Source organism: Drosophila persimilis, unplaced genomic scaffold (assembly GCF_003286085.1).
Source record: "Drosophila persimilis strain 14011-0111.01,24,50 unplaced genomic scaffold, DperRS2 tig00000808-arrow-arrow-pilon, whole genome shotgun sequence".
Taxonomy (NCBI): Eukaryota; Metazoa; Arthropoda; class Insecta; order Diptera; family Drosophilidae; genus Drosophila; species Drosophila persimilis.
The window spans coordinates 461,965-477,744 of NW_020825357.1; the positions used below are offsets into that span (position 1 = coordinate 461,965).

General features: G+C 46.5%; 2 protein-coding genes and 2 long non-coding RNA genes across 6 annotated transcripts in view; 2 read left to right on the forward strand and 2 right to left on the reverse strand.

Moving 5' to 3' along the window:
* The window catches only part of LOC113566657, a 60,601-nt gene that overhangs the window by 18,928 nt on the left and 25,893 nt on the right, over positions 1-15,780 (forward strand). The window contains exon 2 of the long non-coding RNA XR_003409181.1: positions 10,396-10,427. This is a non-coding gene — a long non-coding RNA (uncharacterized LOC113566657). The remainder of the gene's footprint in view (positions 1-10,395; positions 10,428-15,780) is intronic.
* Positions 1,352-2,017, reverse strand: LOC113566655. Of its 2 annotated transcripts, none has more exons than XR_003409178.1 (2): positions 1,718-2,017; positions 1,352-1,661 (listed from the first exon to the last, which is right to left on the reverse strand). XR_003409178.1 is itself a non-coding variant. In XM_026993220.1 (2 exons), exons 1-2 carry the CDS (start codon positions 1,806-1,808, stop codon positions 1,410-1,412), a joined length of 360 nt encoding a protein of 119 aa, XP_026849021.1. In that variant the 5' UTR covers positions 1,809-2,017; the 3' UTR covers positions 1,352-1,409. The 2 variants fall into 2 exon arrangements, 1 of the variants encoding a protein (XP_026849021.1); XM_026993220.1 differs by having other exon boundaries at positions 1,352-1,678.
* LOC6599029 lies at positions 3,442-3,872 on the reverse strand. Its single transcript, XM_002024110.2, has one exon. The coding sequence runs from the start codon at positions 3,787-3,789 to the stop codon at positions 3,442-3,444; it is 348 nt and encodes a 115-aa protein (XP_002024146.1). The 5' UTR covers positions 3,790-3,872.
* LOC113566656 lies at positions 7,401-8,076 on the forward strand. Of its 2 annotated transcripts, none has more exons than XR_003409179.1 (3): positions 7,401-7,544; positions 7,600-7,726; positions 7,766-8,076. It is a non-coding gene; the product is annotated as an uncharacterized LOC113566656 (long non-coding RNA). The 2 variants fall into 2 exon arrangements; XR_003409180.1 differs by having other exon boundaries at positions 7,783-8,076.

The following is a 15,780-nucleotide window of genomic DNA, read 5'->3' on the forward strand; positions in this document are numbered from 1 at the left end:
CCGACTAGTATTAGGGCAAAAGGAAACCTCTAATTTATTTTTAATAATCTCGTTTTCGAGTATGCAAACATTCCCCCGGGACAGGGACCACCACCACTACCACTACAAAAAAAGTACAGAGAAAAAGCAATTGATTTGCTTAGTAAATGTTGTGTACTTTCAATTAAGTTAAAAAATGCCTCCAAAGGCACTCGAATAGCCACAGATCTGGCAGGGACCATACTCATATGTTTGCCCCAGGAAAGTACTTGTTTTGGGGCTTCATGGACTAGACCATCACACCCCTTGCATACCCTATGCACGAAGATTTCGCTGGCAAAAAGTAGGAATCTGTTTGTTTATGGGTCACCTTACCAAATCAAAGCCAAACCCGAAACCAAAACCACTACCACTACCACTTCACCCTCTCCTCATCTCTGCGCTGGACGGACGCACACATGCACTCGAGCGGTCCGCTTTCTCTGCTTTCTCCGCTGGCGAGCGATGGGAAAGGGTTGCTGAAGGATGAACGATGAAGGATGAAGGATGGCCGGGTATCATGTGTGGAAGCCCGTGGAAGCAAACAAAAGTGCAAATTCCCGGGGGGACATTTGATTGAATTCAGACAGTTAACCGTTAACCATCTCCCATAATGCGCATTTCTCCAGCTCCCGAAATGCGAAACCTCGAAAATCCTTCACTTTTCGTTTATCTGCCTCGAAGGGAAATATCAAAAAAAATAAAATTATAAAATCTTCTTCGGGGGAATGGGTGTGGGGGTGGGGCTGGGGGGTGGGGGGGTCTAAAGTTGATTTGGCAAATGTTATTTGTTCTTTGCCCATCGCCCTGATTGATATTATTATGGATTGATTGATGGCTTCGATGGACGGACGCCTAGAAAATCTTCTATTTGGATTTTAGAAAATTAAAAAAGCAGCTTAGCATCCCACATCCTTTCACAGTATTTGCCTTCATACAAAGCGTATTAAAAATCGGGAGTTGAAAGATTTCTGTCGTCTCCTTTTTATTCTATTTTTTTTCTCCTTTGCCCAAAGGCCTTTTTACGGGGGCGCCACGCGACATTTTTCCGCATCGATTGTATGAAGTTTTCCCTGGCATATCCCGGGAGCGGGGGGCAATATGAGGAATTATCGAGAGTCCTTTGTCTGGCAAAAAGGCTTTGATCTCGTTCTCTGTGGCAACAGTTATGGTGCCGGCCACGGCGGGGCGAGGTGGACTCTCTTTGAGGTGGTAAGGCATTCTCAATGATTGCGCCAGTGAATTATGGTTATTAGTGGCGGAAGGGGTGGCACGTAGGTTAATTAGGATGTGGCACAATCTGCGGCAAAGCATACGGGGACATATTGTTCGATTTTGATTTTATTGGAATGAATAAATGTGCCAGATCTCCGTGGAGATCTGTATATTTATTAAGTTTTCAGCATGTTTCGGTTTCCTGTTGCTTTCTGCGATGCCGTGGCTATTTTCACTTGAAGCATTTTTGTGCTTTCGGAGGCACCGGAATCAGCTCTTCTTAGAGGGGGCACAGCGATCAATCCTGGCAGGTCTGGACTGGCGTCTTCAGAGACTGGCAGATGAGAACAAGGCTCATCCCCAGCCACGAGGAGACGACCTGAAGGCTGGAAGTCAAGACGTTCCATGGAAGACAATTGTCTGCGGCTCTGTAGATCGGGAAGACCTTTGGTTGGACATTGAAACAGTGCACTGCGCCTCGTACCTGGACCACAGCTGCCCCAGACCAGTGTCCTCCAAAGGGAACCTAAGACCATTCTTCTCCAGTCTGGAAGGGCTGCTCGCTGGCGATGCATTTGGTGAAGAACGGAAGGCCCTGCGGACTGTCGGGCGGATCTGGAAAAGGAGTTGGGGCTTCAGAGGTGGATCCCTCGGCTCTGGCAGCCCTCACTTTCGATTTCTACATTAATTTTGATTGTCGACGACGCCGAAAGCAGGAAACTGTTTTAGATGGAAATATTCACGTCCACGGAACAGGAATACCGAAAGCACTTTGGAAACTGTTCCGAAATTTGTTGGAATCTATCGAAAATATTTGTTTCTGTGGAGCACACACATTGTTCACGACTGAAGCTGAAGGGCGCAGGCTGGCAGGTGGGCAATGGGGCTCTACGATCCTCCATTTCCCATGCTATATACGTAGTCTGGCACCTTAGGGCGGTGCCTGGCAGCATCTGAAATCCCCGTCAAAATAAAGCCAAGAACCAATGCGTTTTCATAATATTTTATTGTAATTTGCTTTATGCACACTATTTTTGTGGGTTTACTTAGCTTAGATCTAAAAAATTGCTTAATCTCTAATAATAGTAATTGTTTTGTGTTTTGTGTGGTGGGGGGTAGTGGGGGTGGGGGGAGGGTGGTTGTTGTTGTTGTTGTTGTTGTTGTATGGATGTAAATATTTCTACTTTTGAACTTGTACTATGAGTATGCTCGTGACACGCGGAAGTGTCCTGCCTCCTCCCAGACCTGAGGGTCCTTCAGTCGGGCGAAGTCCTCGTATTGCTTATGAGTAGGGATCTACATATATGGAAACTAAGTTGACACAAACGCACAGCTGACACTTATCGATTGGCAAAGCAAATATAAAAATATCAAAAATATACACCTAACATATTTTGTATTTGCATAACTATTCGCTAAGTCGAAGAAGCATTCTACCTAGGAAGTTGAAACTCTGATAAATAGACACCAAGAGAGTTGTTTGTAAAAAAAATGTTGTACCTACACACGGACACATATATATATTTAGACTTATTTGAAGGATATATACGAAGTGTGTTCGGCTTATCCACTAAGTTGGGCTTCTCTTCGGAGAGAGACTCTGAAAACTAGCTGCTGCTTCCAGATCGAATCGGATGGGTTCGGATCGGATCGGATCGGATCTCTGGGGAGAACTTAACTTAGGATTAGAACTAAACTTAGATAAGTTTGCGTGGGGAGGGGGGGGAGGTTCCGGGGAGGGAACTGGAAATATTTTTAGCAAAATTATTTATCACATTTGCGCTTATCCAAAAAGTGTGTGTCGCGACGGCAATTTCGAAATCATTTCTCCATTCTCAAAGAAAATACGTGGTGTATAAAAACTACTTTCTGGGGTTTTTCCTTGGGAAATTGATTCACATTTTGCACTCTCAAATCCTTCCTAAATCTCTTTCTCTCTCCCGTCTTCGTCTCCGTCTCCGTCTCCGTCTCCTTCTGTCCCTAGGGCGGGGGCGGGGGCGGGGGCGGGGGTTTGGGTGTGGTGTGGGGCTGGGGCTGGGGCTGGGGCTGGGGCGCTGCGCTAGTTCTCACGTGTTCGCCAACGGTAAAGTAATCACAAGTTGCGCTTTTAGGAGCCGCTTCAGAGCTCCGGGCACGGTTGTCCCGGGTCCTGCTTCTGTTTGTTTGTGGGTGGTGGTGGAGGGGGATACTGCGGGGGGGGCGGGGGTCTTACTGGCTCTGTGGCTGGATCTGGACGGTGGCCGTCATTTTGGTGGGCTTCCCGGTGGCCTGCTTGTGATGCTGGCAGAACTGCTTGAGGACCTTGCACATGGTCAGGGCCAGCATTTTCCAGGCCAGTAGCTGCTCCTCGGCGCTCGGTGGCGGCTCACTTGTTGCCGTTGATGGCGCCGCTGCTGGCGGAGGTCCTTCGTAGTCCACATGGTCGAATCCGGGATCGAGGAGCGGCGGTCCATCCACCTGGTCGCCAGCGGTGGCGGTGGCGGTGGCGGTGGCATTGTCACTGGGCGCGGTTGCCGTCGCCGACGCGTGCTCGTTCTCATAGAAGGGAATGGCCATGGCAGGACTCGTGGGCAAAGGTTACGTCAAAAAAATACGCTGGTTACGGTGTTTCACTTGATGCGCTTCCGCTTGAGGGCTTCCTCGGTAAGTTTCTCTCGGGTCGAGCTCTGTTGTTCGACTGAGGCGCTGCCCGCCAGGGCGCTCGTATTTATACCCGGGAAGCGGCCAAGGTCTCTAGCCACCCCAACGACTCCAACCACCCAGACCATCCGAACCACCCAATGCCACACGGGCGCGCGCTCTCTCTCCCTCTCTCTCTCCCTCTCTCTCTCTGCGGCTCCTCTCTCACGTGCTGCTGCCTGTTGGCAGAGCGCCGTGCAGTGCCGTAATGTTTGACTTTCCGTCACGTGCAGTAAACGTTTCCTCACAGCCCCGAGAGAGCGAGAGCGAGAGAGAGAGAAGTGTCGGACTGCGAGAGAGAGAGCTCGGTTGCAGTCACACTTGTGGCATGTTACATTCACGCGGCATGCATGCTTCCGTGGCCTTACGTTTTTCCCATCCCCTGCTCGCTTACGTCTTACGTTTTCCTCCCTTACGTTGTTCGAAATTTTTGAGGGGAAAGTGCCACGCATGGCTCTGGAGTTCGAATTTTGAGGGGAGAAATTCGAAGGCTTATTCAGGGCTGCTTCAAAGATTTCTTCCCCCAACGAATTTTCTAGTGCTAAGGCCAGACCTTAAACGCATTTGTTGTTCGAGTATCTCTAGTAAAATCTGCAATAGAATTTTCCCTATTCCTTGGAATCGAGCCGCGGCCCTTGCTGCCCGAAATCCTGTACGTAGGTCCTGTGGCTAGTACCCCGGCCCTTGGAAAATCTAAAGAAATTAATCAAATAACCTCCTTAATTAACTTATCTGAAGATCTCGCATAAAAGGGTCTGCGAATAAATAGTAGATGCATTTTTCACAGTTATCCACGTTGCACGTTCTTTTATCTGTGGCATGGCATTACATCCACTGACAATCGGTTGGAACATTTGCCCTGCCACATGCCACATGCCACGAATATTTTATGATAGTAAGGAGTGCCTGGCAGAGTGCAGTGCTGCGGGATGGGTGGGGTGTGGGCGTGGGGGGCAAATCAATTCCACAAATCAACATAATCAACTTCTCGCCGTAAGTCCAAAATATAATGCACTCGCCCTCGGAAAACTTCTTTTGTTATCCGCCGCAGAAAGCAGAGAAAGAAAGCAGAAATAAGTGCCGTAAAAAATGTAAAAACTTTTTTATAGTTGCAGCATAAAAAAATGTAAAATAAAATCCAAGCGAAATGCTTTAAAGAACAAACAAAAAAATATCCAGCATACCTGAAAGGTGCACAACAAAAGGGGGAAAGAATACGAATATTATACTCGCGGGGCACTCAGGCGGGTGTTGTGTGTGTGTGTGGGGGGGAGGGGGGAAGGGGCGGGACCCGATAATGACATCCAAGCGATAACCTTCCGAAAATCAGAAGGGAAAATCCATGATCTAATTTGCTAAACACTCTGCACAAAGGCCAATACTGGGTGGGGGGCGGCCAGGGAGGGGATATGAAGAGGAGACATTCTCAAAAGCAAAACAAAGAAGAAATTGTTTTCGCTTAAAAGAACATTCAAATGGAAATGTTCTGCTTGGCTCAACACAAACAACAAGCTGCATTTATTTGGTTAGCAAACAAAAAATATCAGAGGGACAGAGAGAAAGGAGCAGCGCAAAAAATGCGAAAAGGTGAGATGAGCGGAAACATAATATGGGTTTGGGGTTGGGGGTTTGGGGGCCAAAGGAAGCCGGCAAACCGTAGGCTCTTGTGGGCTGTGGCTGCCGAATGCCCTTTCGATTGGCAGGGCACTAGAGCACCCAGCTAGAACTGTGCAAAATTCTCTTCTCTCGCAACATATCCTCGAAATTGTGATACCCCCTGGAAGGGCAAACAAACGGCAACCAAGGAGCGGAGATACTGGGAGGAGCAGGGCATTTGAGTACCTCTAGACAGGGGGCGACAGCGACAGACAATGCATACTCGTGTATAAAAGTGAAGTGCGCGCAGAGGGCATGGCATGCAGCAGCAGAAACGGCGAAAGAATTGCAGGAGAGCAGAGGCCGACTTGGTGATGCTCTGCCACCTGGCCTGGGATGGAGAGGGCAGCCGTCCTAGAATAGTGGCTGATTTGGGGAGGAAATTAACCAAATTCCCATTGAAAAGATTTGAGGTTTTGATTTTGAGGTTAGAGTCAATCGATCGCAATCTTTAGCAGGCAATGCCGCAAAAAGTGTAGCATAAAAAGCAGCGTCGAATGCGCTGAAGTCTTCGTCGGTCGCTGGCTTTGGCGCACTTTGTTGCCTTCTGGCTGTCAGATTGATATTAAATTATATACCTTATTATCATTTCAGTGTTTGCCTCCCCCCAGCAGCCCCCACAGGAGTGTGTGTGCACATCGTGGGGGCGTGGAGGCTGAGAGCACACATGTGGGTTGGCTGCAAGTCGTGTTTATTTACAGCTAGCAACAATTGTTGCTGAATGCATTTTACTTTGGATGATGGCTGGCTGGCTGGCGGGATGCACCTCAAGTCAAAGTCAAAGCCAGGACAGAACACTCTACATGTGGCCACACCCTCTGCCACCCATCTCTCCGCCTTCGCTCTTATGGTTTCGTTTCGTTTGGGTTTGTTTTGTTGTGTAAACTGTTGTTGTTATCAAATGGGGGCACTCGTGCCGTGTACGAAGGGTATATTGGATTCCTGTCGAAGGATGTAACAGGTGGAGGATAGGGGTCTCTATGCTTCGATCGAGGGCTCAAGAGGGTGGCCTCTAGTCGGGATGGCCCCAGCAGCACCGAGTAGAGCTGGGGCCTTCGTCCTCGTAATATGCTTGATGGTTGCGCCCAAGTGACATTAAATGGCTGCTGCCACATCTTCGGTTTGTCGGTGGGTCTTGGGGCACGCCACTCGAGTGGCAGGCAGCTTAAAGCTCAAAGCCAATGCACTTTAAAGCTTTTCCCCTCCCAATTGTCCATAAAATATTTATATTTCTGCAGCTATTTACGCATTTTTCCATCCATTCGGCCATCAAAATAAATTGAAGTAATGCCCTGCCCGGTAGTTCGATGCGAAAACTAAATGGGATTAAAGATTCCGATTCCTGATTGCTGCCGATTGCTGTCCTGGCTGCCCTGGATGTCCTGGCTGCCCTCGATGTCCTGGCTGTCTGGCAGCTTTATTTGTTTTTATGTTTGTTTATTTGCTTTGTCTCTGTGCGAGGTGCGGACATTGGCATAAAGAAGTGGCCTTCTCCTTCGGAATGTAATGAAATCGGGGCTCTTATCTCTGCTTGATTTGCCCCCAAGCAAATCAAATGCAAATTAAGAACAAAACTAGTCTTTCCGAGCGAACGACAAACTTAATTGAAGTATTTTTCCAAAGTTTTCAAAGCATTTACATGCCACAAGCGAGAAGTCGATGGTACTGATTTCCTAAATACATTTTCCACATTTGTACACCTTTTACCTTTACAAGGTAGGTGCCCGACTATATAGCATGGAAAATGGAGGATCGTAGAGCCCCATTGCCCACCTGCCAGCCTGCGCCCTTCAGATTTAGTACTGAACGGTGTGTGTGCTCCACAGAAACAAATATTTTCGATAGATTCAAACAAATTTCGGAACAGTTTCCCAGGTGCTTTCGGTATTCCTGTTCCGTGGACGTGAATATTTCCATCTAAAACAGTTTCCTGCTTTCGGCGTCGTCGGCAATCAAAATTAATGCAGAAATCGAGAGTAAGTGCTGCCAGAGCCGAGGGATCCACCTCTGAAGCCCCAACTCCTTTTCCAGATCCGCCCGACAGTCCGCAGGGCATTCCGTTCTTCACCAAATGCATCGCCAGCGAGCAGCCCATCCGGACTGGATCCATTCTTCCCTTCCCTTTGGAGGACACTGGTCTGAGGCAGCTGTGGTCCAGGTACGAGGCGCAGTGCACTGTTTCAATGTCCCACCAAAGGTCTTCCCGATCTACAGAGCCGCAGACAATTGTCTTCCATGGAACCTCTTGCCCTCCAGCCTTCAGGTCGTCTCCTCGTGGGTGGGGATGAGCCTTGTTTCCATCTGCCAGTCTCGGAAGTCACCTGTCCAGACCTGCTAGGATTGATCGCTGTGCCACCTCTAAGAAGAGCTGATTCCGGCGGCTCCGAAAGCACAAAAATGCTTTAAGTGAAAATAGCCACGGCATCGCGGGAAGCAACAGGAAGCCGAAACATGCTGACAACTTGGCCATTCCATTTTCTTACAATAAAATCAATCAGTGTGCTTATACCACATCTTAGTTGACCTACGGGCCACCCCTTTCGCCGCTAATAACACTAATTTAGTTGCACAATCATTGCTAGCGGTAGATTTGTTTCCTTGGAACTTGGCAAATGGCCGAGGCGTACTCGTATGTACGTCAGATGCCTCCGCGGATTAATGGCAAAGACACAGGAGAGGTTTTTATATTTCGTGTACAGATGGTCCTACCCACTCTTGGGTACTCTTGCCACTCTTGATGGACCTGTTTGCGGAAACTAATTAACTCAAACCGCGAAGATCTTGCTGTGGCCATTTTGAAGAAATCGCAAACTGATGGCTAATCGCCTCCATTGTCTGTGGCAGAGGCAACCAAAAGAGCCGCACTAATTAACAAATTGATTTATGGAAATTAAAATGACAAATCTCCTGGGACAGGGTCGGGTATGGGGCTGGGGCTGGGTAGAGCACAATCATCAGGGCCAAAAAACAAGCATATGCAAAATATTGTTGCCAAAAAACAGAACCACCCCGCAGGAGACTCAGACTCTGGCTCTGCTCATCCACCGCAGACAGACATTTAATTAAGGTGTCTTCATGGCAACAATCTCTACCGCGCCGAGTCCTGAAGCCGAGCGTCAAATGAGTCTAATTAATAACGAGGCATTTGCCACATAATTCATACTAGTACGGCGGAGTGGCGGCACTGTACCCTGCGGAGGGATGAGTAATTGTTGCTTTGTGTGTACGGCTTTTGGTTTGAGTTGAAAAATCTGATCAAAATATTCGAAAAATAGTTCCCGGTGGCCACAGATGTTTGTCTTTGTGTGTGTGTTTTTTTTTCATTGGCTGGTTTTCTACCCAAAAAATAAACAAATTTTAGCTGTCCGACAATTTTTCTTTTCGTTCGGCCGCTGCCACTGCCATTTTGATGACTTAAGCCAGGCTGAAAAGTCTGACTTGAATTTATTGCCGGTGCGATATGTGCCCTGGATGCTGCCTCGGATGTGCTTCTTCGTATTGTAATTTATGCAAATTGTTTAGCAGAACAAAACCAGATCCATCCCTGGCTCCAGGGTAGCACAATTAATTTCCACAGCTCCAAGCATAGTGCGGCTCGATCGGGCCCAAAACGGAGATGGTCTTTCTTTCTGGGTTGCTTGGGTTTCATTATAATCGAATTTGAGCGATAAACCCTCTACAATGTTACCAGAACTTTAGTAAGTAAACATTCTGGCCAGACCAAGACATCAAAAGCGTGTTTAATTTATGGTTCGTTAGGTCAGCCTCAGCCTCAGCCTCAGTCATAGTCACAGCCAAAGCCATTTGGCTGTCAGCAGGCAGGCCGAAGGGACCGACCCAACCCAACCCCAGCCCGACCCCAACTATGCAAATCGAGTGGAGGAGTATTCATCTTCGTCAGAGTTGCTGTTGGGTCCCTTTGAGGTGTTGGCTTAGGCATTAAATGGGGAATTATACAAAGGCAACGACCCGTTCCTCTCGCTCCCCCACGCCGGAATGGGTCAAGAATAATTCCTTTTTGATTTCACTACCCCGAAAACCATGGCCCGAGAACAACTGTGGGAAAACGTTCTCGTCACATGTGAGGATGGAAATTTATGTGTGTCCAGTGCCGGGGGCAAGCCGGCCAGAGCCATAAAAAGAGGACAACAAACTTGGACAACTCCCCAAGAACGGCGAACTTCCTTTGGCAACAGGGAGCTGGCCGGGAGCTGGGGTCGATTTACTGGCTGGCCAATACAAAAGGTTTCAATGGTCTTGGAATGACTGTTGAAAGATCTTTCTTTGAGGCGGCGGCAGTGGCGGTGGCGCCCCTGATGTGCGGTCAGTTCAAGTAAGCATAAAAGGCGACGAAAGTGCCACTTTAAAAGTTGCTCCTCACTTGTTACTCGAATGATTAAATGCATTTCTTATTTTAAACTCCCTCTGTTGGGGGTTGCAAATGTCTGTTGGGCATATCAAAAGCCCGATTCGGCTGTTATTAAATGTTTTACGGCCCGGACAGAGCTCCATAGCAGCCATACAATGGTATACAATTTTTGAATTGTTGAGTCCGTGAGTTAATGTTTATTGTATACTTTTTATTGTCAGCTCAGCTTTTAATTTAAATGATATAACACAAAATTCTCTTGACTTTATACGAGTATGTGGGCCACCCCCGAAAAGGTACATCCTCCGGGCAATCCTAAGGGCAATCGTTTGGCCCGTGGAATACTCTACTGAAGGGGAAAACTTATGAAAACCCCAGCCACAAAGAACTCTCTCCCCGTGAGAGTATGCCCTATTCCTGCTCGTTTGCTAATGCATTTTCCGCATTTTCTTTTGCAGAGACATTCAAAAGTAAAAATGGCACATTAAAGGTAATTTTTTATCGTCACTTTTATATGCAATTTTTCTTTTTCTTTTTCTTTATAAATATTTTTGTTTTGTAACCATCCAGGGGTGGTTTTGTGGCCGCCACTCCCTCCCTCCCACCTTTTTATGGGATAATATTTATTAGTTGTTAAAAAATTTAGCTCGACTCGTTTAATTTTTAAGCCAAATTTCGTACAAAACGTTTTTTAACAGGACGCATAAATTTCCGTTTTGAAGGATTTCGACGACTGATGGAGAACAATTGGAATTTATGGCGTGTGCGGGGCGGGGGAGGGGGGAGAGGTGCATCAAATAAATTCAGCGATCATAAAATTGTCTGCCAGCAAATCCATTCCAATATATCAAAAAAAAAAGGGAAGACCGGGCCGAGGGCGGCGGGAGACACACATATTTGACTACCAATTACGGTCTGAGAGAGGACACGACACCTTCCCTTCTTCCCTCCCCCAGACCCTGCCGCACATGATAATTTATCGCACATGCCTACACGAGACCAAGTCACACCCCCTCACCCCTGTATGCATGGGCTGGCAGTGAATATATTCATATTTTCCCCATATTGTCCATTGTCTTTATCCCTTTTTCCAGGGCCTTGACTTGGGCTTCGGCTTGGGCGATGATTTGCAGCCGCTGCCAGTAAATCAAGCGTGCAGCATTTAAGAGTAGATCAGATCAGAGCACACGGCAGCCTGCGTGGATAATAAATGAATTGTTTATGGACTGACAGAGTATCGGTGTACTTACCTAGCTTTTGATATACGACTATTGCGTCTTACTTGACGAGGAATCGTGTGTGGAATGAAGCTGTGACACATGTTGTCCTAGATGGATACCACTGCCATATCCTTGATGTCTTGGCGAGTATTCCTTCTGCTTGATGAGATGATATATGAGTATCGGCTCTGCTCACTCCCACTCCCCCTTTGAGGAATCCTGGTCCCCGATTGCAGCCTGCAGCCCACAGGACAATTGTCAGGCGTTGCCTGTCATCTATTTGTTGTTTCTGGTCTCGCTGGCCACACGACACACGCGGCCGCAGCCAAGTTCCTCAATTAAAAAGGGCCCGGGCTCGGGCCGAGAGCTCGGGGCCGGATGGAGGGGGCGAATGCCTCCATTGATGGCAGAGAAAAGAGTTCAATTGCTGCCTGACATGTTCCTTTGTGTGCCTGTGTGTGTGTGTGTGTGGAGAGGGTTGGTCATGCAAATTGTCGAAATATTCTCAACTGACCAACAATTGAGTGAGTGGGTGGATGGATGGATGGTTTGGTCGGGTTCCCACCTCTGCCACCTCTCCCTGACCCCCTGTTCGGCTGTTGTGATTGGTTTTGTCTAATGGAACTCGAGCGTGGCAACAATTTCATTGAATTGGATTTCAATATATATCGCATCGTATGAAAGGAGCCGCGTTACTTTTTGATTTTCCTTTTTGCGGGTTTCCCTGTCTCTCTGTCTCTCTCTGTGTGTGTGTGTGTGTTTTCCTTTCACAATTCGCTGGTCATTAAAAGGGACACGTGCTGGGAGGCACGTGACTCGGGCCAGGTTTCTCTTGTTCTCTCCTGCAACCGAAACTGGACCTGAGACCTCGACCTCGTCCTCGTCCTCGTCCTCGACCATTGTTTTCTGTCTTCCTTCCCAACATTTTCCAGGGCTTACGGGGCACCACTTGAGGAATATGTTTTACAATGATTAGTGTAAATATTTGAGGGCCAAACTTCTCTCTCGCACACAAACAAAACAATGCCCAAACAGGGCAGACTCGAAACGAAGCATTTGTCGCTTAATTTTTGTACAAATACATTTCATTATGCGACGAGTACGAGTGCGAGTATTGATGTTCTTCGGTGTAGCGCCGTCTCGGTTTTGGTTTTGGTTTTGGTTTCGGTTTTGCTTTCGGTTTTGGTTTCACTTCCGGCCAGGCGACCCCATCATGTTAATTTGTTATTAATTGTTCCATGTTCCATGTTGATTTTTGTTGTGCTTTGATTCCTGGCCGTGGGTTGCGGGCTGGGGGGAGTGGCAAGTGAGCGTGGGACTCTGGGAAAAGTCTTTGGCTTGAGTTTTTGAGATCCTAAAACTAGGATCTTTAGCTAGAAAACTATGGCACAGATGGTTTAATTGAATATTCGGCTCTTAAGTACATAATAGGTGAAAATAAATTGAACTCACTTTGAGCCCAATTCAAAAACACACTTAAAAAATAAGTAATATAATAATAGATAAATAAAAAATAAATAATATAATAATAGATAAATAAAAAATAAAATAATGAATAATAAATATCATAGTAAAATATGCATTTAAATATTTAGGAAATGTACAGGGTGCGCCATATTTTAGTACCGATTTCCATAAGTGAGGTAAAGGTAATGGCAAGCGTAGAAAAAATAGCCCAATTTTGAATTGCTAATAGAGGCGGCCACTTAATTGATATTGTTTTCAAAACATAGTCTAAATATATTGTAAAGAACCAAACCAAATAAAAATACCTCACTTATGGAAATTGGTTTTTTTTTTTTAAGATTATTCGATTGTTCCATACCGTACTAAAAGATGGCGCACCCTGTACTTAAATCAAATTTTAAAAATATTTAATTTAATAAAATGCAAGTGACCTACGATTTGATGTCGTTTTAACCGAAAGGCGCTCTATCCCAAAGGAGCAAACAAAAAAAACAATTTTTTGATATAACAACAATTTTTTGAACATAGCAAATTTATTTTGTAATCAAAAAAAAAATAATCGAATAAATTTAATTCAACAATATGGTTTTTTCATAAAATGCTGTCCGTCTTCTAATATATTCTTAGCAATGTTGTCTTCGAAAGGGTCCTCACAAATCGCCGAACTATTGTCAATAAGAAGATATTCATCCAGTTTTTCCTTTGAAATCGGTGGCGCATTTTTTAGAGCTCTTGCCCAAACCGATAGAGATAGAGATTCTACTGTATTTCTATTGAATATTTCCACACTCGCAGCTATATTTTTAAATCTTAGTGTAAATCTGTCAATTACAGGTATTTTTTCTCTGGGTTTACTTGGTAGACTTTCGATGAAATTCAAGGATGGCCAGCAGATATTTATAGGCTTGATTCCACTCTGAAACCTTATGGTTTGTATAGGCATTGCTTTAGTTTTATTTGCAGGGCTTTAATATGTGAAGATTCATATACTCTTTTGGAATATGTGTATGCCGATCTGTTTGTTGTTTTTATGTGCATTTTCTTTTGGACTTTTGGGCTTAGTGCTCTCCCCCCTATGGCCCTGTAGCGCACTTTCAAATTTAAAGCAATTCTAGACCATGCGGGTGTATCGAATTTCCAGAAACTTGCATAAATTATGAATGAAGAAGCGGAAGGAGGGAACATTTCATTTCAGATGGGAGCAGTTTAATCAACATCAGACACACGACCTCGGCCTCGTAATCCCCTTAGCAGCAGCATTAGATCGGGTCGAAGAGGAAAGGGTTAACAAAAAAACGGAGAAAGGATTGCCGGCAAGGAGCGGGCGTGAAAAAAGAGCAACTTTCAAAGAACACACCCCTCGGGCCTCCGGCCGCATTCTGTTGCATGTTGTGAAGTGTCTGCGATTCGGGTCCGGGCTGGGTCCGGGCTGTGGCCGGGGACGGGGCCCATCAATGTCAGTCATAAATTCATCACGCAAATCTGTTTTGCATTCGTGCGGTCACGTGACTGCCTTCTCTCGCATTAGATAATGCTTGACATTCGGTCATACTAATTGTTCAAATTAAATAGATCGGCACAAGGGTTAGCATAGCTCTCGGTCGGGTGTGAACAAAGTGCTGTTGTTGCCACAGCTACCGCAGGAGGCGGCATGGGAAGCGGAGTGGCAGGAGTGGCAGGAGTGGCAGCAGTTGGCAGAGACAGGGAGCCGGGGAGCGGGGGGCAACACAACTATTGGCAATTAAGTTAATTGTGTAAATTTCAATATGCACTAAGCACCGCAGGACATCGTTGCTAGCGCCAGGTCTATGGGGGCGGTGGGCCCTTCGACAACATTCGACGTCCTCGTGGATCTGCCCTCGTTGCAAGGATCCTTCCGGGCCATGTTCCTGGTCTGGTTCCGCTCACATAAATACAGATAAATTCAGGAACGACATCAGCAGCAGCAGCACCATCATCATGACAATGTCAGAAGCAGCTTAGGCAAATATATATATAAATAAATCCTCGAAAAACCCCAAAGGACAAAGAATATTGCGCAACAGTGTGCGTGTGCGTGTGTGTGTGGGACAGACACACAAAAACAAAATAATTACAAGTAAAAATCGCTGCGAGAGTATAATGGAGCAGATAATGAGAATGAGGCAGAGGCTGAGGCAGACAGACGATGCCAAGTCGTCGGCAATTAAACATTTTCAATAAAATTTACACCTGAGCTCATTTTAATTGAGTTGCAGAGTTGCAGAGCCATGGGGCGGGGGCAGGGTCGGGGGCTGAGACCTGGGTCCTTGACAAAGGAGGGCTCTGCTGGAGAACAGAACGGAATCCTGGTCCTCGGGATGCACAGATAAACTTGTGTTCTCGCTGGAGATGTAGTGCCGTGGAGCCACTCGACTCCTTCAGATATAATTGCCCGTCCAGGAAAGCATCTCTGCTGACACCCCACCCCACCCACCACCCAACCCCCCCGCCCACCATCCTTCGTCACTTTTTATTCCAATTGATTTTTGCTTCAATGTAGTGGAATTGATTTGTGTACGAGTGGCCACGCCCACTCTGCCAAATTAGTTGCCATAAATAAAAAAAAAAGGAAAAAGAAGAGAAGCCGAAAAATTAAATAAGAAATTGGCAAAGAAAGCCAGAGCCAGAGCCAGAGCCACAGCCAGAGCGTTGGACAAGTGAAATATTTTACTTATTTGCTGGGATATTTGCATAAATTTATGCCGTTGTTGCCAGGGCATCGGTTGGATATTGATACGAGTATGATATGAAGAGACGGTACTCCCGTGCCAGCGGAAATTTGCATACGGTCTCGGGATACTCTCAGTGCCAAGCCTTGTGGCAAAGTGGACTCGAAGGACACACGATTCGTTCTACAGATCCAACCCAATACTCCATGCCTTTATTTGCTCTCCTTTCCAGGTTCCTCTCCGCGTCTCTTGTAGAGTATTTTCCCATTCGTCGATCTGGCCTCTGCCAGCGACCAACTCTTATGACATCGTGAAATTCTTGCCTCAATAAACATAAATTTGCACTGGGACCCACACAGACACAGACACCACACCCCTCCCGGACCGGCCGGCTGGCTGGCTGGCTGGCTGCAACCCTCGATGAACTATAAAAATTGCCAATAAGTTGATCCCCTTGTCCCATTGT